Genomic DNA, 23,479 nt, shown 5'->3' with positions numbered 1-23,479 from the left:
TTGTTAGAAAACGATATGAAATGTGAATTACTGATGAAACCAAGTGCACCGAGTCGACTAACCTACAGGAGACCACTGAAACCCATCAAACCAAAACCCATGGCGCTGCCACTGACATACACTATGCATGTAAATGCATGCACTAATTTGGAGTCTAGATTTGCCACGATCGCTCTGTTGATCAGCTTTAACGGGCGCTCGGGTGTGGTCAGATTGCCCCCAAAGGCTTTTCCAGAATGGTTTCCGAACGGCGCAGCGCAGCCGCACCAAATTTGGCATATCTTAGACAGCTGAATACAGGATCGTTTGGTGCGAAAAATTTAGATGTCCTTTGCAAGGTCACTGACCTATAGCAGGTTAAAATCAGGTCATGGATTCAGCGAAGTCAGTTTCTAGGGAATCCTTCAATCCGATCCAACAACGGAGTGTTAGACGAAACCATATACCTCTGAGATATTGTCTTAGGCAACAGAGAACTCAATGACCAAATTCCATTGACCTACGGTTAAGTATGAGGGTCAGACTAAGGGCAAGATCAACCTGTTTTATTACTCTAGGGCTTACTGTATGGGGCAGTTTTTCGTACTCATTTTGAAATTATTGATAGCAGGAACTGCATTGTACATCTTCCAAGGACTTGTAAAGGTCAGAATAGGTTACTGACCTGAAACGACCCAGGCCAACATTTTGTTTTTAGGAACAAACAGCCTAGCATAATATTTGTCGCTTATTCGACTCCAAAGCTCAAAGCAGTCTTGTATTATTTTGGTCACCATAACCTTCAAAAGGTCAGACAAGGTCACTGGACTTCAATGAGCATATGAACTTTTGCTTAGAACAGATATTTAGGGTTTGAGGGTACTTCGCAGACCTACCTGGAGTTTGACATTGTTTGACCTTATTTGACCTGAAGGTCTTGTCTTAGGAACCTTAAAATTTGATCTAAGTGAGTTCACATACAGCCCAACACACTCGGTAAATTTGGTGTATCTACCTCTCTTAATTCTTGAGACCTCAGGGGGGGGGGGGCAAATTGACTGCCCCCCCCCCCCCCCGAGCGAAGGGTGCCCAACCGACCATCCGGGCGGTGGCCGATTGAATACTTTTCGATCGGGCGGAGGTCGATTTGGCCCTCCTGAGATCTCAGAAATCAATGGAGCTAGACGCCCCCAATTCACAGGGTGTATTGGCTTGTACATGAACTTAATCATGTCAAAATTTGGGGTTCCTAGGACACCTTCGATTTAAATAAGATCAAATAAGGTAAAGCTCCAGATCGGTGTCTAGAGTGTTCCAGAACCTAGATACCTGTTCTAAGCAAAATATCACTGGTGGTAATTAAAGGTCAGTGACCTTGTTTGGTCTTTTGGAGGTCATGGTGACCAAAATCATACACGACTGCATTGAGTTATGCATCTGAATCAGTCAACGATGACGCTGGACAGCATGCTCCTAAAAATGCCGATTTACAAAATGCTTTATTTTAGGTCAGTAATCTATCATGACCTTTGAGAGGTCTGTGGGAGATAGTGATGCGAGTGCTGTTATCAGCTATTTCGAAATGAGTACCAGACACTATCCCATACAGCAAGCTCTAGAGTAATACAACAGTTTGGTTTTGACCCAGGTCTAGAGGGGGCACGGGGCCATGCTCCCCCTTGGGCCCCGAAGGGGCCCATTGGCTCCGAAGGGGTCCATTGCCAGCCGAACATGCGCAGTTTTTTAAACACAAAATGCAACAAAATTGGCATCTTTGGACTTGTAGGTGACCAAAAACAGTCGCTAGCGAAAGTTAAGAGCCCGAGAGTAGACAAAAACAAAACTTAAATTATTGAAAAGCTGTTATTTGGAGATTTTAAGCCTCATCACGCTGTCCAGGAGCCCTCTGCCGTTTCCGGGGGAATTTTATGCCCACTTGCAGGGTCATTCTAATCGTTAAGCAGCTTTCCACGATGCCCTTGATTTTTAGCATTTGCTTGGGGGGCGCTGCTCTGTTGCTGGGCCCTTCCCTCTAGGTTGCCGGTGCGCCCTTGTCAAACAGAGGCCCTCCACAGATTATTTCTATTCGCCGGAAAGGCTATGTACGCTATAGCTGGGGGCCATATGTTAACCTGCCGGGATATTCTGCCTTGCTCAGGCGCCCTTTATGTCGGCCGCGGTTCACCTACCGACACACTCATGATATGCTCATGGGCGCTGTACATTAGTCTAGGGCGCTTCCAATTCCCAGTGACTTGCTTAGGCCCTCCACTCATGCCGGGCGCCCTATCTGTTAACCTGCTCTGGCGCACTTGATCATTCGGGAGCCCTCCATATTGTGTAGTGGGTATTTCATCTTTGAACGGAAGGCCCTACGCTCTTGACGGGACCCCTGTCTGTTAACCTGCTCTGGCGCACTCGATCACTCCGGGGCCTTCCATGTTGTCTTGAGTGCTTGCTATTTGAATGGATGGCCCTACGTTCTTGGCGGGCCCCATCTATTAAGCTGCTCGGGCCGGTGGCGAATAAAGAGAGAGTGGGGGAAGGGGAGAAAGCACCAGACCATGCCCAATGAACCATAACAAAAGGACCCATAGGCTTCAAATTGGCCGATAACCGGCTGAACGGACGCACGTTCTTAACACACAAAAAGACAGAAAAAGTTTGACGTGTTTGAGCCTATAGACGACATAGGACGTGAACGAACGAAAGTGAAGAGTTTTTAAGCAAGGCAAATTTAAATCTTTGCCGATTGAAGGGGTGGTGATTGAGGGAAATTGTGGCAATCATTATGTTTTCCAGAGGACTTACGCTTTTGCCCGGGTCCTATATGTCCACTTACCGGGTCAATCTGATCGCCAAGGAACCTTCCACGTTATCCTTGATCTCTTAGCATTTTTCCATTTTTCCGCAGATGATCTCAACCCTACTATTGGGACACCATCTGCTTCCATGCCTGGGCACTCTTGATCGACCAGGGCCCCTCCACCGATTCTTCCTATTCGCCAGAAAGACTCTAGGCGCATTTTCCGGGGGCCCATGTGTCAAGGTACCCTAAGATGCTCAGCAGCCTTTCATATTAGTCTCGGGTTCTTTCCACTTGCTCGGAGGGCCTTGGGCTGTTGCTGGGGCTCATATAAGGTAAGGCACAGAGACACTCGATGCTCAGAGCCCCTCTACGTTGATCGAGAACTCTTTCCTCTTGATCTCATTTGCGGAGGACTCATCACTGTTCTTTCTGTTAACCTGCCCGGGCACTTTTGATCACACAGGGGTACCAATTCATGGCCTTGCAGAATTTCCGTTTGCTCAGAGGGCCCTGTGCTCTGGCCGGGGCCTTACACGTCAGACTGCCGGGGCACTGCCGATCGCTTAGGGGCACACTACGTTGGTCTTGAGTTCTTTTCACTTGCCCTGAGGACCCTATACTTGTTGACGGCATCCTCTTTGTTGGCCCCGCAGGACACCCATGATCGATCGGGTTCTGTCCCTATTAGCCTTGGTGCCTTATCCTCAGAGCAGCTGTCGTGTGTGCGCAGGTGAAATTTTACGCGCTTTTGTCGAAGGTAACTTAACGTGCTTCCGACGTCGTATGTGTCATTTCCCTTGGCGATTGAGTGTGTGACGCTTATCGAACTTGTGCATCACGTTCTTAACACATTTTGAATGCCAGAATATCTTGTATTCGTTTATCACAAATAAAAAATGTTATATTAGTTATCAGCCATCTGCTGATTATATCGCCCAGCTGGCTAGCCGTAAATAAGCTAGGAATCGAGCCAGCGCTTGGTTTAATGCTATTTAGCAGCAGACTTGAGTTTATTTTGCCTGTCTTGCCCGAGATACTTAGCCTCAAAATCACAAGGTTTAACGTGATCTGGTGAAAAGGAATGAGCTCCATGTATGTGTATGCATAATGTGCCCATCTTTAGCACAGTAAGATGGATTCCCTATTTGCTATATATATATATATATATATATATATATATATATATATATATATATATATATATATATACATACTGTTTATCTTAAAATTTTAATGGCCGGAATGTGAGGAGATTTTTTGGAGGGGACCCCAAACTCTAGGGGGCCCACAATGTTGCGTGGCCCTCTCTTGACGAAATCCTGGATCCGCCCCTGCCCAGGTCTCGCCTTCATAACAGACCCAGAGTGAGTGGAATTTGTTCATTCAGTTACTGTGCCGCCTAAGAAACCATTTCAGAGATGTGCGGCTTTGTCTAGCACTCCGTCGTATGATCAGATTGAACGGTCCCGTAGAAATCGTCTTCGCCGTATCCGTGGCCTCCCTTTCACCTGCTGTAGGTTATTGACCTTACAAGGAACATCTAAATCATGAATATTAAACTATCCACTGTTAAGTTGGCTAAGGCTTTGCTAAATTTGGCGCGGCCACGCCGGGCCATTTGGTTATCATTCAGCAAAAGCCTTTGGGAAGGGGGGGGGGGGGGGTTCAAATTGTTCTCAAGCCAAGCGGGCGTTAAAAAGTTAGCTGTCTGCTTTTGCGCGCAGAAATGTACTCACTGGGTTTTAAGGTGTTTTATCATAGCCTATTTCCTCATATTGTAACTGCATAATCGCTTTATCATGTACAATCCATTGGTAAAGACATTAAAGTGATTAGCGTACCATACTAGAGTAGGAGCTTGTATTCTTACAATGCCGCTTTTTAGGCTCCCCCAACCTTGCTGGTTAGCCGTTATTGCGGTCAAAATGAATATTCACGCAAATTTATATGTACTATTTTTTCTACAAAAGCTGCGATTAGCTAGTGGAATAATTTTAAAAATTACACTTTCAACGCAATTTTGATCAATTAAGTCAAAATTTGCAAAAAGATATGTTCACGCGTTGCCTGCTCACGACCGAGTCCTAATCGCATCAGCGTTCTCACCACTAAAGCGTATTTTGTTTGCAGAAATGGCGTCCTCGGACGTCGCAAAATGCTGTGACAACCCGGATTTCGCCGTTATATGCTCGTTTTTGGAAAAATTTGGCGGAAAATGTGGTATAGTGTATCCTCCATTCTCCCGGTTGCAGCAGATGCTAGAATCTACGGACGAAGGTGAGCTGTTTGAATGGATAAGTGTCAGTGGAAATGCCCGGCCGAAGCTGTGTGGTTTATGTTTGACGTGACATGTCTGAATGGACTGAAATATGCAACTGAGTGATATCACTTTGATGGTGTATTCCAGTGCTTTTACAGCAGCATGGAAACTTGAAATACATGGCTTGCATTATTTTATGATTGCTGGAACTGACAATTTGAGTGAATGATTTGATTTGATCCAGGTGTTTTTAGACATGCCAACAAAACATGCATGTTATGCCATGTATGATTGTTATGCTGAACTTTGCTGGACAGCAGTAATATCACATCCTGTGTTTCAGTGTGTGTGGTATCACTATATTTGCTAGGCAATCACAGGCAAAGTATTATCAAAACATTTTTCATACCAAAATTTCTGAAAATGCAACTCAATTTGGGCATGCCTGAGCTTGGCACTTGTTAGTGAGAGGCTCTGTGTACTGATGTTGTGTGGGTGTCCAGTGCAGTGGATGAATTTGTTATGGTCTGCTGCTTAGGTGGACTTCTTTCCCATGTTATACATAGACAGTTTGAAACTAAGTAAGAAGATGTATTATGGGTGGTGTTAACTCTGTAATGTGCCTTAGCCAACTGCTATGATGGTAACAGGAGCAACTGATTGTTGTCACATGCATGTGGTGCATAAGCATGACCTATTGAAATCAGTGACTCTTGAATGTTTAGGCATACTGTTCTTTTGATCCTGCACATTAAATATCTGGTGTGAAGGTATGTGGGTATTGGCCCATTAACACTTGGCAGCTTTGATAAGCTAAACAGGGTTCATTGTGGTCCATTGGAGGAACTGAGTTTGAATTGACATCTATTTGGCATGTCTGTGCCTGTGTGGATGTCATTCAAAGTAAGAGAGCTAAAAGGTTGCCATGCCCACTTGAAGTGAAGCAAGATTCCATGTGTCATGGTCGCATCAAAAGTGCTGAGCAAAGCTGGTGCCCATCTTGTGCTCTGGAGAAAATTGTCAAAATAGAGAACTGACAAAAGTTGTTTATTGATTGTTGGCATGTGACAGTAAACTTTGTGCTGTCAGCTGAACCTCTGACAGACTTCATGCAATCAGGGGTAGAGATCCAGAGGAAAGTGTCATTGGCCAAAGACTGGATGGCAGCATGGGCCCCACTATGGGATTTGTGATTTTGTGCTGAATGATGTGACTTGCAGGTGTATGCAAAGATCTGGACTCATGTTATCTAAGTGCCAGAAACAGTTAGCCAGCCAACCAGTTTGGTTGGTCAAGAGACTCAATATAGCTATTGAACAGTGCTTTTCCTGCCATGCACTCAGGTCATCTGATGAAATGTTAGCACAAACATGTGGAATGTGGAATGCTATGTGGAATAATGTGCAGAAAGTAAATACTTTGTGAATGCCTTTTACTGAGCTTTCCTATTTTGCCTCTCACAATTTGGTTGTTGCATATAATCCATGTCATGATGTCTGAAGAGCTGATTTTGACCATTTTAAAATGTATCATTTGTGCAGTCTAATGCTTGCCTGTGTAGTGTGTATCAGAAGGGTGGGTTTCACATCAAGCACTAAAAGAAATTTAGAGCTTGAGCCTGAACAACTGAAACATGTTTGTTATTGTTTTTGTGTTTGTTTGGTCTTACCAGGTAGAAGGAGTGTTGTCCTGTCACTTCCTGACTGTGATGGGATACATGATCATGAAGTTGCTAATTTCTTTTCTTTTGTGTAGCATTGTGGTTATCTGTTCTACATTATGAAGACTACCATGAGGATTTTCACCAACAATGTATCACAAGATGCTGTATCTATGCACAAACCTTAGCCCCCAGCTGCCATGAGCTTCTGATAATGGGCTCTGATTATGTTGCAGTCCACGATGCACTGAAGCACTTCCATATCCGACTGATGCGGAAGGCCCGGCGCCAGGTGAAGCCGGACCTCTGGGAGAAAGCACTCATCAGCTTCTGCAGGCCTGTGTCCAAGCAGGACGCCTGGGAGCTGGAGCGGTTTGGCTACAAGCAGGCAGATTTGGCAGTCAAACTGCGTGTGCTGAAGGTGGGTGCAGGGTGTGCCCAGGCTCCGCCGGAGCCCCTACCACCTGGCGGTCATGGTGGCATGCAGCCCCATGGGAGTGGTGCTCAACAGACAACTGCTGGGTCATTGGTGACTTGTCGATCTCTTGTGCACTGCTGGTCAGATCTACATGTGACATAGTCAAACTGCTAAATTTATAAAGTCCCCATTAGGGTTAAACTGAACTGGATATGCTCATAATGTGGGCTGCTGTGATGTTATGTCAATAGGTGTTCACTGAAGACTAATGCACACCAATTGTGTGAAACAATTGCTTAAGCAGTTGTGAACAAATCTGCACACTGGGCACTGCTGTGCTGTCCCTGCAGCTGTTTCCAAGTTTCTCAGGGGCTTCTGGTCTGATTTGCTTGATATGCTCACCACACACCACACATGCCTTCATCAGCTGTAGTTAAAGAGGTCACTGTGGACCAGACAGTAGTTGGCTGTTTATGGTGCATACATCCAATACATAGGTTAGTTAGTACCCACATAAGAATTGGTATGGTCATTCTGGTAAAGGTTATAAAAGTGCCAGGGAGTCAGAGCTATGTGCAGTATGTGAAATTTGGTTGTGTCTCATGGGGAGTGAGCACAACCATTTTAAAATAGCATCTTGTATGGAGAAGAACATACTATGAACAGGCTGGTCGCAGTGATTGACAAGACCATTGGAGATTGGCAGCTCGTGATTTCAAAAGTCTTTCCTTCTTAATGATAGGCTGATGTATGCTCTACTATTTAAAGCATGGAACAAATGGAAAGTTGTTTATAATGACAGTATTATTCGGGCAGGTGTGTGGGTTAATTAAAGAGAGTGTTGCTCATTTATATTGGGTTTGAACTGAAATGGCCATCTTGAGGATATTTCAGTACACTTCACAATCTTGCTGTCTTAAGACCTCAGACCCTCCAATTTCTTAGGTGCAGGCCCACCAAAAAGGGGAGAGATATAGCGGCGAGAGTCGCATTATATTTCAACGTCATCTTGGCATCCATGATGTCATAATAACTTTCAAAGCCTCCCATTCCATAAGCCATGTGACAATCAAGGCCAATAAAAATATATTTGTTAAGACATTCATATATGGTGCTCATGTGGGCACGGTTTTCAGATGTAACAGCTGTCAATTGGCTCTCAATCAATGTCGTGCTACATGTGATGATGTAATCAAACAATGGCACATTGAGAAGCATATTTGCTGAACAGGTAATCTTGCTGTCTAGAACAGTTTTCCACATAAAAAGTATACCCAATAGCTTGAGTCAGTTTGTATCATCATATCTGATGCTTGCTTCAATATCTTCAAATGTGAAACATTCCTGTTAAGACCGACTGATACCAGTGCTTAAAATGCTGTGCACCTGTGGCATGATTTCCTGGGACATTCGTAACAACTTATTGATAGAGATGTTATGCAAGCCACTGTAATATAGATAAAACATCTGGCACACAGTAGTTTGTGCAGCTACCTACCACCCAAGGCAGTGTCTTTCTCACCCAAGGACAGATGACAAAGGAACATGATACCCACCGAGGCATCCACGGACCTAGATATGTCGAATTTGGGACTGGGGGTGTAGTTACCGGCCCAGTTGGATAAAACTCTGTCCCCTTCTCCTCCCCCAACTCTGTGAAGAAAAAAATTGGTTAAATCCAGGGAAAAACATTGTTTTGCTATTTATTTGGGTTTAGTGATTTGCTCTGCCCACCCTCCCCAAGCTGACATGAAAAAGTTCACCATCTGAAATGGCCCGAAGGTCAGTGCAGTAGCAACGGAGGTCATTACTTCATCATGGAACAAGCCAGCCCTTCAAAGTTAGCATCCGCTAGTTCCACTCACCGACATTGAGCCAGATACGATGCTATCCTCAGTGTATGATGCTGGGCGGAATTGATATGTAGTCTTTACCTGTATTCTGTACAAATTCCACTGTCACTGTCCGACACTGCTCTCGCCTCGCACGGCTCTTCTAAACACACGTCGGAAGCCTAGCATACCGTAGAAAGGCGCGCACAGGGGAGCAGTCTTCAAATATAGAGCCGCTAGCAGTTATGTGTTGGATTGGCTATTACTTTTCTAGGCTCTTACTTTTCTACAAATGTTTAGAAATTATTTACGATATCCTGCAAAATAAAACTTTCAACCCACATGATATCAAGAGATTTCAAGAATTTCACATTGGCAATCAGCAGGCCGCTCAACTGAGACGAGAAACCCTTTGTTTACGTTATATTCACACCACAATTTGGTGGCGATGCCCTGTACATGGATGAAAAAAACTGCACACTTTTATCCATCGCCACTTTTTTGCGTTTTCATCTGGTATTCAGCTTATATTTCTGTGTGGAAAATATGCATTCTTTCCAATGTTAAATCCTCCCAAGAGCCGGAGACTTCGGAGCTGTTTATTCCGCGTGCCCAAGCGAGTGTTTAAGATGGTGTTTGATGTCGCTATTATGCCTTATATACAATTTCTGTATTTTTATAGGTTTAAATGGACACTGGATGCCGGTGGCGTTAGACAAGTGTTAGGCCTAATTGATACCGAATATATGATGAATTTACGCTATACACACGCACACTCGCAGGCACGCACGCACTCACGCACGCACGCACGCACGCACGCACGCGCGCGCGCACGTTTGATTAGAAATGTCCAAGCACATGTAAACTGTGATTCTTAAGGTGGCATTTCAGGTCCTTTTTATGATCCTCTTTGCGCTTGTTTACCACGCAACTCGATTTTACTGCAAGAAAAGTTATGCCGATTGCTTACCACAGCAGCCAGGTTTCACCAGCGAAACTATGGATGCATACCCAAGTGTTCCATCCTTTGCTTCTGGAAGGCCTCTATCGCCCAAGGCCTTTAATATTACACTGTCGACCACGCCAACTCAATACTCTCCATTGCTACCGCGTGTCGCCCGACCCGCATTGCGTCATACCTGCACCGAAATCCGTTGAAACTGCCAGCAGCGGGGATAGTCAAAGCGTTGGTAGCCGAATGATGTAAGTGGGCTTGAAAGATTTGTGAGGGACTCCTTTCTTATGTATTGTTATGTTATCTCAAGATTTGTTTTGAATGTAGGGACATGAAAGTTAAAGGGCCATGAAACCAAATAACTTCGCCCTGTTTTTGACGTAAATAGAGAAGCAGGAAATAAAGGCAATTCTTTTTTATGGAAGTGGATAACTTTGTTTAAGTAATGTGCCTGTGGATAGAGCAAAACATCATTTGAAGATGCCTCCCTGGACCCAATTATGCCCAACGTTAGGTCCCACTGGTGACCCGCGTCGACCCAGCACTATATGTCGCAACACCTCGTTCTGCGGAGAACATCATCGAGTCGTTAAGAACAAGTTCGTTAAGCACTGAAATATTATTCGAATGCACAGTTATTGGCAAATTCTGTGGCTAAATGCACCATTGTCGACCACACTACGAATCACATTGTGGGCCACGAGCGATCGAGACCCGCCTATTTGCTGGACCTAGCCGTCAGCAGCGCATCGATCGACTGTTGATAGACGTTGCTACGTCAACAACGATGACTTGTTAACAAGCGCACTTACTTCGGCTCTGCCGAGTAGGGTGTGGGGTCTAGGCCGTAACGGTAGGTAAAGAAAGTGGGCTTGCTCTGAGGTACAGAATTGGCTTCCATTTTCCAATGAAGAGAATAGAGAAGTGTCAACATCCGCAGCAGAAGATGCTGTACCGTGCGCGTGACTTGCCGCTGTACCGTGCGCAGATACAGCCGTCATCAGACCGTAGCGCCAAAATGGCTATGGGGGGGGGGGGGGGTCACCCAGCGACTAACGGCTAAGGATGCGTCCAGCGGACTAGCTGGCGTATTTCGGAATGTTATGCGGATTTTCGTGGCATTGTGTCACTCCGCCGGGGTCATGTTAGCCATCCCGACTTAGGCGTAGGACACCCATATTTGGGGGCGAGAGCAGGGATAGATCTGTGATTTCACAAAAAGTAGCAGCGGTAAACGTAATGAGTGGTTGGCTAATCTTTGCTAAGAAACTGCTAAGTATTATACTTCAACGCCGTGGTTTATGTCGCATTTGGGTCACTTTAGGTCCCTCGGAAAATGTTTTAGTTTGTGTTCATTAAAAACTAGCAAATTTCGCATATTTTCGCTGATGGTGGAAGGGCAGGCTGTATGAACCTCCCTCCCTTGCGTCCTCTCGGGAGGGTAACATTGAATTTTTCGGCGGCAAGTCTTAAATATTTACCCAGCATGAAAGACGTATCCTTGAATTTGTCAAGTATACGCCCCTGTATGAACGAGGGAGAGGGGGGGGGGGGGGGGGGGTAGAGGTGTGTATGGTGGGAGACCAGCACGCCCAATACGTACACCCCTTTTCCTGTTTATTGAGGCTAGGATGGCAACCGCAAATTGACTGTCACACTTGGCGTGCCCTAAATCCCCCCCCCCCCCCCCTCCTCTCTAGGATGACAACTGAATAGCTTTCAGCTACAAGGTGTATGTGATGGTATGCATTGGACCAGATTCTTGGAATACTGAGTTTGAAAGTGGTTGTTGGGTGAAGATGAAAATTTTATTTTTTAGTCGAGTCGTCTTTGTTGCCATTCACAAAACCCATACATACTACACAGGTATGTCAGTATCAGGTATTATTTGTAGAGCAGGCTTCTCTGGTGCTGTAACTTACAAAATGCAAGTTTCCAGTGTTTTAAAGGTAAATATATGCCCTGTTGTGAATGAAGTAAGCACACTGTTTTATACCTAGACTGTAGTATAAGTCAGCAGCAATCACTTCTATAATTAGACCTGCAGATCCCTATTCATATGCAGAAGTTAGGAGCCACTACTTTTTATCCAGATCTGCAAGTCCCCATTCATGTCTAGACATGTTGGGCAAACATGGTGTCAAAAGGCGGTGGCCGTAATGTGATTTGTGTCGCCTATCCAAACTCACAAAGGAACATGATTGTAATTGGTATGGAAGAAGGCATTCACCTGGTAAAAGGTCCTGATGAATCGGGAAAGATAACAACTCAAAAAAGAAATGAGGACGTGGAGAAGCCCCTCCCCCTCCTTTCGCTAACGCCGAGGATGGGCATTAGTTTAGGAACATGTCATAATCATAAGCGGAGGGGGGGGGGGGGGCTGACAATTTCGAAGTTCGAACCATTTTATGTAGCGTTAGACTTCCTTAATTTAGCGTTAGACTTACGGCGGTGCACGGAAAGAAACGACGCAGCGCCTCTGAGCCACCCTCCTACAAGCCTGGTCAACTTCCCCTGCTCCTGGCATTACAGCTACTCATACCCTTCTGGAGCTGAGGGCAAGGCGAGAGGTCTGCTAGTAAAAATGATTTACCGCCAAGCTCTTGTAAGGCCTTACACATTTCTTAATATTTTAATGACTTGTGCTTCACAAATTCCAGGGTCCCGATGGCCTGGGCTAATGTCTAGGAGGGGGTTAGGGGGCAGCCGCGCCCTATTTCAGACAATATGTAACATTAACTGTACGGTGATGTACGGAAAGAGACCAGCTGAACTCGGCGCTGCCCCTGCCCTTCTCCGCCGCCGGTCTGTGATCACTGACAGCACCAACAAGCCCGATTATTTCAAAGATGACAAGTGGCAACCAACTGCAGCTAGACGTTAACATCATTGCATGTGCACGTGCACCCTCTGCTATCGCAGATTCAGAAGCGTTTACATGCCTGTGTACTTTAGGAGCTTTGATGCGGTGCTGACATATATTGTCTGACCAAAAAGGGCGGCATCCTCAATTTAAAGTCTACAGCACAGCACGGTATCTAAATTCTCTGTTCCACTGCCCTCCGTGGTAAAATTGGTCTCGTAGCCAATCTAGCCCCTCTCTACCCATCCCTCACCTCTTTCCCGTCCCCGTCCCCCCCCCCCCCCCCCGCCCAAAGGTGGATCACGGAGTTCGGTTCCCTGCGGGGTCCAGGCTTCCTTCCAGGGTGAGACAGGCGATGCCATTATGCCACTTTCATTATAAAGCCCGGGCAGCAGACCGTTTGTCATTACGTCTTCATGCCAAAGGTATTCAGAACAGGGACGAATAAGCGCTCAGAGGATGAGCCCTCAGATAACCAGTACGGTGCGTCAATACTGCTGCCAAATTTAAACGTCTGTTACTTGAGTTGGCCACTTATCTGTACTCTCTTCCTATTCTGCGGGTGCAGGAGGCATATCGAATTTCATTGAGTGGTTGGCCGTGGGTACCGTGCTTGCCGCCGCACGTACCGATGCTGAACCTGTGCCATTGCAGAACCTGTGTGAGGTGCAGTTCGACCGCAACAAGCGGTTCAAGGACGAGGTTAACAAGGAGGCGGCGTGCGAGCTGCGCCTGCAGCCGCTGGGGCGTGACCGGCATGGCAACAACTACTGGTACCAGCTGGACGAGGACTGCCAGCTGCGCATCTACAAGGAGGACATCGACGACGAGACGTGGCAGGTGGTGGCCGAGTGAGTCCAGACCCGGGGGTCGAGTCGGCAGCCAGCGCCCCGAATCATATGCAGGGGACAGGTGTGACTCCTGGTGGTACTGTGTTGTGCCTGGGTGTTGGGTCACGTTTTCAAAGGGTCATAGATCGTTGCCTGCCCGGGTGCTCGGGATTCGTGCAGGGAGCCGGGCTGTTATGGCGGTGGTCTTTGGTTGAAGAGACCTGGCCTCGATCCTAGTGACAGGAAGCCTGCAGCAGCCCTCGTTTCCTCCAGTGCGTGACGATGTTGGTGTCCCAGGTTAGGCACATGTGTCGGCACATGACCCGGCCAGGGTTACGAAGTGCACACTGAACTGTTGAGCGCAGTGAGTGAGGGCGTCTGACCGCCTGTCGGCAGGGACCGCGAGAGCATGAAGGCGCTGATACAGAGCCTGCAGTCGGACTCGCCGCTGGGCAAGTCGGAGGATACTTCGCAGGCCAACAGCGAGGAGGAGCTGCTGCAGGGTCCGCCGGCGTTCAAACGGGAGCCGCCGGACCGGCCGGCCGACCTGGTCCGGCCCACTGCTGGCACAGATGACCAGGCCCGGCCGGCCGGCGCTGACGCGTCCCCTGCGGCCGGCGGCGACGGCGGGCCGGTGACGGCAGGTACCGAACAGGCGGCGCTCAGTCACAGGGAAGAGACAGCGGCCGATGGTGAGGCTGAGCAAGCAGCCAGTAGTGAGGCCAGCAAACGGACGAAGGCTGAGACGGTGGACGATGTTAAAGAGGAGCCTCGGGTTGGAAGTGTGGAAGAGGCGGTGTGTGCAACCGAGGGAAGCCCGCCAGCTGGAGGCAAGATCCGCCGATCATCCAGTGACGGAAAGCTAGGGGCTGGGGCTGAGGCAGAGACGACGGCGGCTGAGGAGGGGCTGGTTACCAGTGGTAAGTCTGAGTCGGTGACCGATGGCAAGGTCGAGCCAGAGGCCGCAGGCGAGTCTGAACCAGAAGCTGATGAAGACCCAAAGGCCCGCGGAAGACGGATAGCGGCCGACGATGAGAGGAGGCCAGTGGTCGGTGACGAGAAGCCATCGGCCGCTGGTGATACAAAACAGGAGGTTGCTGGCGAGGCGGAGAGATCGTCTTCGCCGACTGCCGCTGCCGATGTAAAGTCGGTGGATGCGACAAGCCACTGCCAGCCCCCTGAGTCCGGGGAGCTGGTACATGGCGGGGGCGACATGGGAACTGAAAGCGTGTCGGTGTCATCAAAAGGCGTGGTGCCGCTGGACGCGCGCGCCGCGCCAACTGCGAGCGACCGTATGTCGGGCGGGGCGCGGGGTTCGCCGGAAAAGCCGGCGGCCGCGTCCGGGGAGCCCAGCAGTGAGCAGGTCCCGGCCACAGACGCGCCTGCCGCTGGTGTGAGTGTTGCGACAGCTGCCGAGTGCGGCGTGAAGGCTTCGGTCAGTGTGCTGCCGCCGTCCGTCTCGGCCACGGAGGAAGGTGAGCACCACTCAGAACTGGTGCATAGTCCTGCGACGGGCGCTGGGGACCGGCCGGCGACCCCGTCTTCACATCTACCCAGGAGCACGGGCGAGCCGCCAACTGAGCCTGTCGCCGCCGGCCGGCCGGGCCGGGCCGGGCTGGGCGAGCAGGCCGGCTGTGACGCAGCAGAGCTGGCGGTGACAGCCGCTGACGGCCACGTCAAGACCGAACAGACGATGTCAGCGCCGCCGGTGGTGGCCGAGCCCGAGTCGTTCCACTCTGAGGAGACGGGAGTGCTCCCTGAACCCATCACAGAAACTGTGGTGAAACCCGAGCCAGCTGTGAAGGCCGTACCTGAGGCTGCTCCAGTTGTGGATTCCATGGTGAAAGCCGAGCCAGCTGTGGAGGTCGCGGTGGGCCCTGAGGCTGCATTGAAGGTCGTGACGGACCCTGAGCCAGCTGTGGAGGCCGTTATTAACCTTGGGTCAGCTGTGGAGGCTGTGGCGGACACTGAGCCCGCTGCGGAGGCCCTGGCGGACACTGAGCCTGCTGTAGAGGCCGTGGCGGACACGGAGCCGGCTGTGGAGGCTGTGGCGGACACTGAGCCTGCTGTGGAGGCCGCGGCGGACACTGGGCCAGCTGTGGAGGCCGCGTCGGACACTGAGCCAGCTGCGGAGACCGTGGCGGACACTGAGCCTGCTGTGGAGGCCGTGGCGGACACTGAGCCTGGTGTGGAGGCCATGGCGGACACTGAGCCTGCTGTGGAGCCCGTGGCGAGCACTGGGCCTACTGTGGAGGTCCTTGCGAGCGCTGAGCCTGCTGTGGAGGCCGTGGCGGACCCTGAGCCTGCTGTGAAGGCCGTTGTTAACCGTGAGCGAGATATGGAGCCGGTGGCAGACACTGAGCCAGCTGTGGAGGCCGCGGCGGACATTGAGCCTGCTGTGGAGGCTGTGGCAGACACTGAGCCTGCTGTGGAGGCCGGGGCAGACACTGGGTCTACTGTGGAGGCCGTGACGAGCACTGGGCCTATCGTGGAGGCCGTGGCAAGCAGTGAGGCTGCTGTGGAGGCCTTGGCGAGCTCTGAGCCTGCTGTGGAGGCCGTGGCCAACATTGAGCCAGCTGTGGAGGCCTTGGCGCACACTGAGCTTGCTGTGGAAACCGTGACAGACAATGAGCCTCCTGTGGAGGCCGTGGCGGACACCGAGGTAGCCTTGGGGGTCTTGGCGAACAATGAGCCTCCTGTGGAGGCCGTGGCGGACACTAAGCCTACTGTGGAGGCCGTGGCGAGCACTGAGCCAGCTGTGGAGGCCATGGTGGACACTGAGGAGGCCTTGGTGGACACTGAGAAGGTTGTGGCGGACGCTGAGCTAGCTGTGGAGGCCGTGGTGGACACTAAGCCAGCTGTGGAGGCCGTGGTGGGCACCGAGCCAGCTGTGCAGGCTGTGGTGGACACTGAGCCAGCTGTGGAGGCTGTGGCGAACCCTAGTGAGATCCACTCGCAGGTTGCTTTGGCACCAACGGAAGACGTCGCCAGTGCAGAGCCTGGACTGCTGGAGGAGAGGCCAGGCAGCTCTCAGCCCATCACATCAGCTGTTCGCACGGGTGGCGCCGACTCCACCCAATCGGAGGAGCCTTCAGCGGCAGATGCACGCGTGGGCCGTGGTACCGACCGGACCGGAGCGAACTCTGACACCGCTTGCTCTCCGTCAGAGATGGAGGGGGCGCCCGACTCTTCGGAGCCGCCGCCGCCGCCGTCGTCTAATGGACGTTCGGTCAGCTCTGCCGATGCTCCGCCGGCGACTTCGGAGCGCCCCGACTTTGTGGCGGAGCATTCCGGAGAACGCTCTGAGTGCGTCACCACGTCGGAGGCGCCGGAACGTGGCCGCGACATCAGCAGGTGCGAAGCCAGCGGTGTCTCGAGCCCGCCTCCTGAAGACGCCGAGGCGAGAGCGAGCTCCGGGAAGCGGGCGGAACCGTGCGCGCTGGAGTCGCGGCATCAGCCCGTTCCCGGGGAGGCGTCACCTCCAAGCCAACAGCGGGGCGGTGGAGGGGTCGGTACGGCCGCAGTAGGAAGCACGAGCTGTTGTGACGGGGACGCGGCGGAATCTGTGGCAAACGCGCCAGACGGCTCCAGTGAGGCGGTGAGCTCGGCAGGTGGCCCCGGACCGGGCCGCTGTTCGGAGGAGGCGCGCGGCCAGTCGAGCCCGCAGCCTGGAGTGGCGGACACGAGTACGGTCGACGCGCGACCAGAGGGTGCTGACGTGGCTGCCGCCGCGGCCACGGTCAACGTGTGGGCGTCGAAAGCCGCCGTTGACGTCGCGGGCAGCCCCCAGTCTTCGGCCGTTGGTGAGCGACAGCCGGACGGGACCGGGGGCGGGCGGCGGCTGGCAGCGGACGTCGATGACGGCGTCTCGAGCAGCGCCGCCGGTCCGCCAGCAGCTCCGCGGCCGGTTGCCGCCGCTGATGGCACTGCGCCCGTATTGGAGGGCGAGTCTGGCGCAGGCGCGACTAGCGGCGGCTCGGCGGAAGTGGTTACGTCAGGTGCGGACTGCGGCGGCGCTGTGGAGGAGCCGGCCCTGTTGGTGTCAGGCTCCGGCTCCGGGGCGGACTGCGAGGGCGGTGTGCCGCCGGGCTGGGTCAGCGAGGCCGTGGAGGAGCCGGCCCTGTTGGTGTCAGGCTCCGGCTCCGGGGCGGACTGTGAGGGCGGTGTGCCGCCGGGTTGGGTCAGCGAAGCCGTGGAGGAGCCGGCCCTGTTGGTGTCAGGCTCCGGCTCCGGGGCGGACTGTGAGGGCGGTGTGCCGCCGGGCTGGGTCAGCGAGGCCGTGGAGGAGCCGGCCCTGGTGGTGGCTGGCAGCGGCTGGGGTGCGCTCTGTGGTGTCGGCAACGGTGTTCAGCGTCGCCGGGCCAGCCGCAGTGCCGCGGGCAACAATGGCCATGCCGAGCCGCCGTCGGCTGACCGACGCGACAACGGCGAGGCGGACCAGCCCCAGGCCGAGCCAGAGGCCGAGCCTGAGGCCGACCCAGAGGCCGACCCAGACCCGGAGCCGCCGGCCGGCAAGAAGCGCGGTCGCAAGAGGAAGAGCGAACTCGAGAGTCTGGTCTCAGCTGACGCCGACGCCGACGGTGAGTGGCGGTGGTGTGCTGGCCGCCTCTTGTGGCGGTTCATCCCGTAACTATCGATAGTTCGATTGGCGTAGCTCTCAGGGAATCTACTTAATGCTTTGTTTGGTTGTACCGTCCAATGTGTGTGGGTGATTTACAAGGTAGGTCATCTGAGAACGCTGCGTATGTCGCTTCTAAGTCTAAATAGTCGATGGCTTTGAAAGCTAAAGGCCACATTCCAGAGCTGCCGCCTGATTTGTGGCACAGGGTGGTCAGTTGCAGACTGCATTGTAGCTTTCGATCTGCGGCTTTCGCAGCTTGTCTGGAGTGATACCAGTCAGTGTTGTCTGGTGTGGTAGCCGTCAGTGTTGTCTGGTGTGGTACCCGTCAGTATTGTCCGGCGTGGTACCCATCCGTGCTGTCTGGTGTGGTACTCGTCAGTGTGATGTGGTGTGGTACCCATCCGTGTTGTCTGGTGTGGTACCCGTTCATGTTGTCTGATGTGTCCGTCAGTGTTGTCTGGTGTGGTACCCGTCCGTGTTGTCTGGTGTGGTACCCGTCAATGTTGTCTAGTGTAGTACCCGTCAGTGTGTCTGGTGTAGTACCCATCAGTGTCTGGTGCGGTACCCGTCAGTGTTGTCTGGTATGGTACCCGTCAGTGTAATCCGGTGTGCCGGACGGTAACTGACCTCTGGTCTCGTGCCTCTGCAGAGGGTGGTGCCGGCCGGCGCCGCTCGTCCCGCGTAGCCAAGCTACGCGAGAAGGAGGAGGAGCAGCGCCGTGTGGACGAGGAGCAGCGGCTGCGCGTGCTCAAGGAGCAGGCCGTGCTGCGCAAGCTGCGCCAGCACGAGCGTGAGACCCGCCGCGCTCAGCGCAAGGACAAGAAGAAAAAACGACGGCAAAAGAAAGTCGAGCGTGGCCAGGAGCAGGAGCAGCCGACGGAGAAGGCAGGCAAGAAGAAGCGCAAGAAAAAGAAGAAAAAGAGGGCGGGAAACGATCCATGGCTGTCCTCATCAGACACCAGGTAAGCACACCGTAGCCTTGTTTATGGCACACACTCGGTGCCTGTCGATATTATTCGTAACTGCATGACCCTGTGCTGTATATAGGTGATGCTCGTCTGCTAGGCTGTCTGCAGTATATTATACTGAATGCGGTATCTTGGAAGTGGAGATGATGATGTACGAAAGCCTTTGCCGTCTTTCGAGGCAAAGAATCTGCCGCTCCAGTTGATACAGCTGATAAGTTCTGGCAACCGGACGCGTCGTAAGAGCTTTGGCCCATTGAGTATAGTGGGTTGCGTTTGTATTCGGACCTCTCCGTAATCCCTCCAGTGGCGATGGCAGCGTTAATTGCGGCTTGGAAGCGGCGTGCGCCCTTGAGCTACCTCTTGATACTGAAGTCAGTCCCGCGCCGACAGCTCCAGCTCCGACGAGGACGAGGAGATGGAGCTGTTCGCGCACCACGAGGCCGGCGACGAGGACCCGTTCCGCTCCGACCATGAGTTCTCGCCAGAGGTCCGAAAACGACCAGGAATGGGTGCCCGTTCAGCACGCGCGCACCGCCCGCTCGGCGCGTAACAGGCGCGCACCGCCGGTGTGAGTTCTGCCACGCCTCGGCCGCCCCGGCTTGCCGGTCATCTGAGCGGCGCGCTGAGTAAGGCGGCGGGCCGCCGGCCCGCGTGTCCAGCCACGCCTCCACTGTCCTCGACCGGCTGGTTGCGATGCTGGAAGACGACTGTCTGGTGTTCGCCCTGCAGGAGGCTGAGGACGCTGCCGCCGAGGTGTCGGACGAGGACGAGGACGATGCCTGAGGACGAGCCGGACCAGGAGGATCAGTGTCGCAAGTGCGGCCACGGCGACCACCCTGAGTACAATTCTGCTCTGCGACGGCTGCAACGGCGGCTGGCACACCAACTGCGTGCGCCCGCCGCTGCTCAGCATACCGGAGGGCAGCTGGTACTGTCCTCCCTGCGAGCACGTGAGTCAGTGCGCTCAGACACCGTCGCCGGGCGAGAGGTCTCAGGTGCCGGGAGCCGCTTACAACTCAGCCTGCTACATGCGTAAATAGGCTGTTCTTGATAAGCTTGTCGTTAACCGTTTAACCCGCACGAACAGAGCAAGGAGCATTCCGAAACGTGTATCGACCAGAAGGCGTGTTCTTGATGGTTTTGGCTTGGCAGCCGTTTAAAAACTCGCCTTGTCTGTCCGGAACGTCTTATGAATGAGTGCTGTCCAAGTTCTGGCTCCTCGGTCGCCCTCCGTAGCCACATTTTGTTGGCTGCTAATCCGTTGCCCTTTGAAAGTGAGGTTCCGACCTATCCACCCGATTTGCCAAGCCCGGGGCGTCTGTGTTCTGGACTGACCGCCGCCCAGCTCAGTCTTGCTGATTGGTCGATCCCGAGTGAGGCCAAGCAGCGGCAGGTAATAGTGTTCTGGATTGACCGCCGCTCAGCTCAGTGCTGATTGGTCGATCCCGAGCGAGACCAGCAGCGGCAGGTAACATGCATTGACGGTGAACCCTTATCCGGGGGTGCGAAAGCATTGGAGTTGTCGACATCCTTGCCACCGCGGTGGCCGAATGTGTCATGCTCGTGCCTGGTGGTTTGTTGACTAGTCCGAAAGGGCTGGTTGGTACCATGTGTGTCAGGTGGACGCAATGCAGTATCCTGGCCGAAAATTTGTAGATTAGGATAGAGAGCACTCAGCTGGATGCGTGAGGACGCATAAAATTTGGCCCACTGGAAGACGATTCCCAGTCAAATGCATCAAACGCTACGGCGTTTTCTTCTGATTCGCGCCGTCGCTTTCTGTTTGCTACTAGTGTTCGCTTTATGCTGTAATAATTTGGCAAAGCTTGTATACAGCATATGCCCTATGGTATGCGACAGCCCGCTAATTGTACTTTTTATAGCGGCGTCATTTGCTCCGGATGTGTCTGCTTTGAAAAGCTGCTTTGTATTTATGGCAGCCTTCCACTTTCAGGAAAACGGGATTTACCAATTTTTTTCGGTGGTCCTAGTGCTTTTGACACAGCTGAACAGTATGTGTGTGCTTCTGGATTTGACGATGGTGCGACGCCGCTGGTGGTCGTCGTTTCACGCGCGCGGGAATGACTTGCACTGCCGCCGTGCCCGTGTTATGTTCAGTCCTCTGACAGTGCCGACGTGCCCGTGTTATGTTCAGTCGGCTGACAGTGCCGACGTGCGCCGTGTTATGTTAGTCGGCTGACAGTGCCGACGTGCCCGTGTTATGTTCAGTCGGTGACAGTGCTGACGTGCCCGTGTTATGTTCAGTCGGCTGACAGTGCCGACGTGCCCGCGTTATGTTTAGTCGGCTGACAGTGCCGACGTGCCCGTGTTATGTTCAGTCGGCTGACAGTGCCGACGTGCCCGTGTTATGTTCAGTCGGCTGACAGTGCCGACGTGCCCGTGTTATGTTCAGTCGGCTGACAGTGCCGACGTGCCCGTGTTATGTTCAGTCGGCTGACAGTGCCGACGTGCCCGTGTTATGTTCAGTCGGCTGACAGTGCCGACGTGCCCGTGTTATGTTCAGTCGGCTGACAGTGCCGACGTGCCCGTGTTATGTTCATCGGCTGGCAGTGCTGACGTGCCCGTGCTGTCGGCAGGGTCGGCTGGTCAGCGCTCTGGTGCAGCGGTTGGAGGAGTTTGACGTGGCCTTGAAGCAGCGCGACAACGACCTGCTGCGCAAGCAGCGGCTCGATTACGTCAACATCAGTATGGGGGAACGTGCTGCCCAGCCGCCCCGGCCACCCAAACGCTCCAAAGCTGTGAGTGGCCGGCAGCTTGCTGCTATCACGACTTGCTATCTCTCCTTTCTGCACGAATGCGGATCTGGTATGAATACGGACACACAAAATGAGAAGTGCGTCATCGGATCACCGATTGAGCGTTATTTTATATGATGTACCCGGTTTGAATTGCTTTGGGAGTCTGTCTGGTTGGGTGGGTGTTCGCCACATGCAGACGTCACCTGTCGTTGCCGTCGGCTCGCTTCCTCCAGTATGTATTGCGGTGCACGTGCGCCGTATTCGTCGGCGGCCAATCGTTAACGCATAGAGTGAGGGCCTAAGCGTGTCTTAAAGTGGCTGTCACCAGCGGCGGTCCGTCCACGTGGCGGCCCCTGCATTGTGCGCCTGTCGCCTTGGCTCGTCGCCGTTACCGTAGTGCCCAGTGCGTGGCAATGGTGAGAGCTGCCGCCGCGTTCGCCAGGAGGACGAGGGCTCGGACGCGTCTGTGGGCGGCGACGGCAGCAGCTCCGACGACGAGTCGACCGACGAGGAGTCGGACGAGTCGGACGAGGCCAGCGAAGACTCGGACGATTCGGACGAGCCCATCTACACGTTGCGGGCGCGCCGGCCCGCCGCGGAGATCAGTCAGAAGGTCAAACAGTTCGACGAGATGATCGACGATGCCATACGGGTGAGTGTGACCAGGGTCAGATGGTGGCACCGTACAGGTGAGTGTGACCAGGGTCAGGTGGTGACGCCGTACAGGTGAGTGTGACCGGGGTCAGGTGGTGAAGCCGCGCAGCAATGTTGGAAAACTTGACGTTTCCTGGTATAATGTACACCAGGAGGTTTTGTACCCCAGGGTTGTGACTAGGTAAAATGGAATATTCTGTACTCCGATATGATGCAACAAGAACAACTTTTGGAAAACTCATTTTACCTCTTTTGTGTCAGGACAAAATATAACCAGAAGGTGCAACAGCTTGAGACTTGCTGCTTCCATCAGGAGCCACGTATTGATATCTGGGAGAGCACAAATCTTGCACCCACCAGACTAAGATGCCCATTAGCAAGCAGCCTGTGTTGCCACCTAGGTTTATGATAAACCATGTATGGAAATGTGAAAAATAAAGCGTGTGAATGTTGAGTGGAATCGCCTTTGAACAATACCGGGAAATGGGAAACGAGTACCAGAATCGCACCGGTCTGTAGATTAGCAAAGCTCGTACTTCCTATGCCCGATGCAGACCAACCCAAATTTGAACATGGCTTAACCTACCGTTGACGACGAACCGCATTAATTGCCAGGGATGCAACGAACATTCATAGAACATCGCATGCCCAACCACCTACCGCAGACGGCCGCCTACCCACGCGCCACCACTGTGTCATGGCAATGCGAACAAGACAGAATCACTCGCAATTCAGCGTCGAAAACGCCTCAACTATTCAGCGGCATGCGCCCGCCTCCCAGCCCAGGTTGGAGGTTGAACATAGCAAAACTCTTCAATCGGTTTTAATGATTCGCCTCTTCGTGGCTGATTTGTCAAGAGCATAAATATTC

The 23,479-nt window shown here is 52.5% G+C and overlaps 2 protein-coding genes across 2 annotated transcripts; both read left to right on the top strand.

Moving 5' to 3' along the window:
* Nucleotides 1–4,921: 4,921 nt before the first annotated feature.
* On the top strand, nucleotides 4,922–19,978 carry LOC119097545 (mucin-1). The gene is made up of 7 exons (XM_037220576.1): nucleotides 4,922–5,065; nucleotides 6,945–7,129; nucleotides 13,431–13,627; nucleotides 14,003–18,186; nucleotides 18,877–19,189; nucleotides 19,586–19,704; nucleotides 19,827–19,978. The coding sequence occupies exons 1-7, from the start codon at nucleotides 5,044–5,046 to the stop codon at nucleotides 19,976–19,978; spliced, it is 5,172 nt and encodes a 1,723-aa protein (XP_037076471.1). The 5' UTR covers nucleotides 4,922–5,043.
* A 1,955-nt stretch (nucleotides 19,979–21,933) lies between these two features.
* Nucleotides 21,934–22,826, top strand: LOC119097544 (uncharacterized; the record flags this gene model as incomplete). Its single annotated transcript, XM_037220575.1, has 2 exons — nucleotides 21,934–21,954; nucleotides 22,397–22,826. Coding segments are annotated over 2 exons (309 nt in total), but the record flags the coding sequence as incomplete, so codon positions are not given.
* Between the last annotated feature and the right edge of the window lie 653 nt (nucleotides 22,827–23,479).

Source organism: Pollicipes pollicipes, unplaced genomic scaffold, assembly GCF_011947565.3.
Source record: "Pollicipes pollicipes isolate AB1234 unplaced genomic scaffold, Ppol_2.1 Scaffold_4295;HRSCAF=5057_pilon_pilon_pilon, whole genome shotgun sequence".
Classification (NCBI taxonomy): Eukaryota; Metazoa; Arthropoda; class Thecostraca; order Pollicipedomorpha; family Pollicipedidae; genus Pollicipes; species Pollicipes pollicipes.
This window is presented reverse-complemented; position numbering and strand designations above follow the sequence as displayed.

Coding starts and splice junctions, on each gene's coding strand:
- LOC119097545 (XM_037220576.1), top strand. CDS start 5,044: ATGCTAGAATCTACGGACGAAG. Junction 7,130..13,430: donor TCAAACTGCGTGTGCTGAAG/GTGGGTGCAGGG, acceptor GTGCCATTGCAG/AACCTGTGTGAGGTGCAGTT. Junction 19,190..19,585: donor CTGTCCTCATCAGACACCAG/GTAAGCACACCG, acceptor CCGCGCCGACAG/CTCCAGCTCCGACGAGGACG.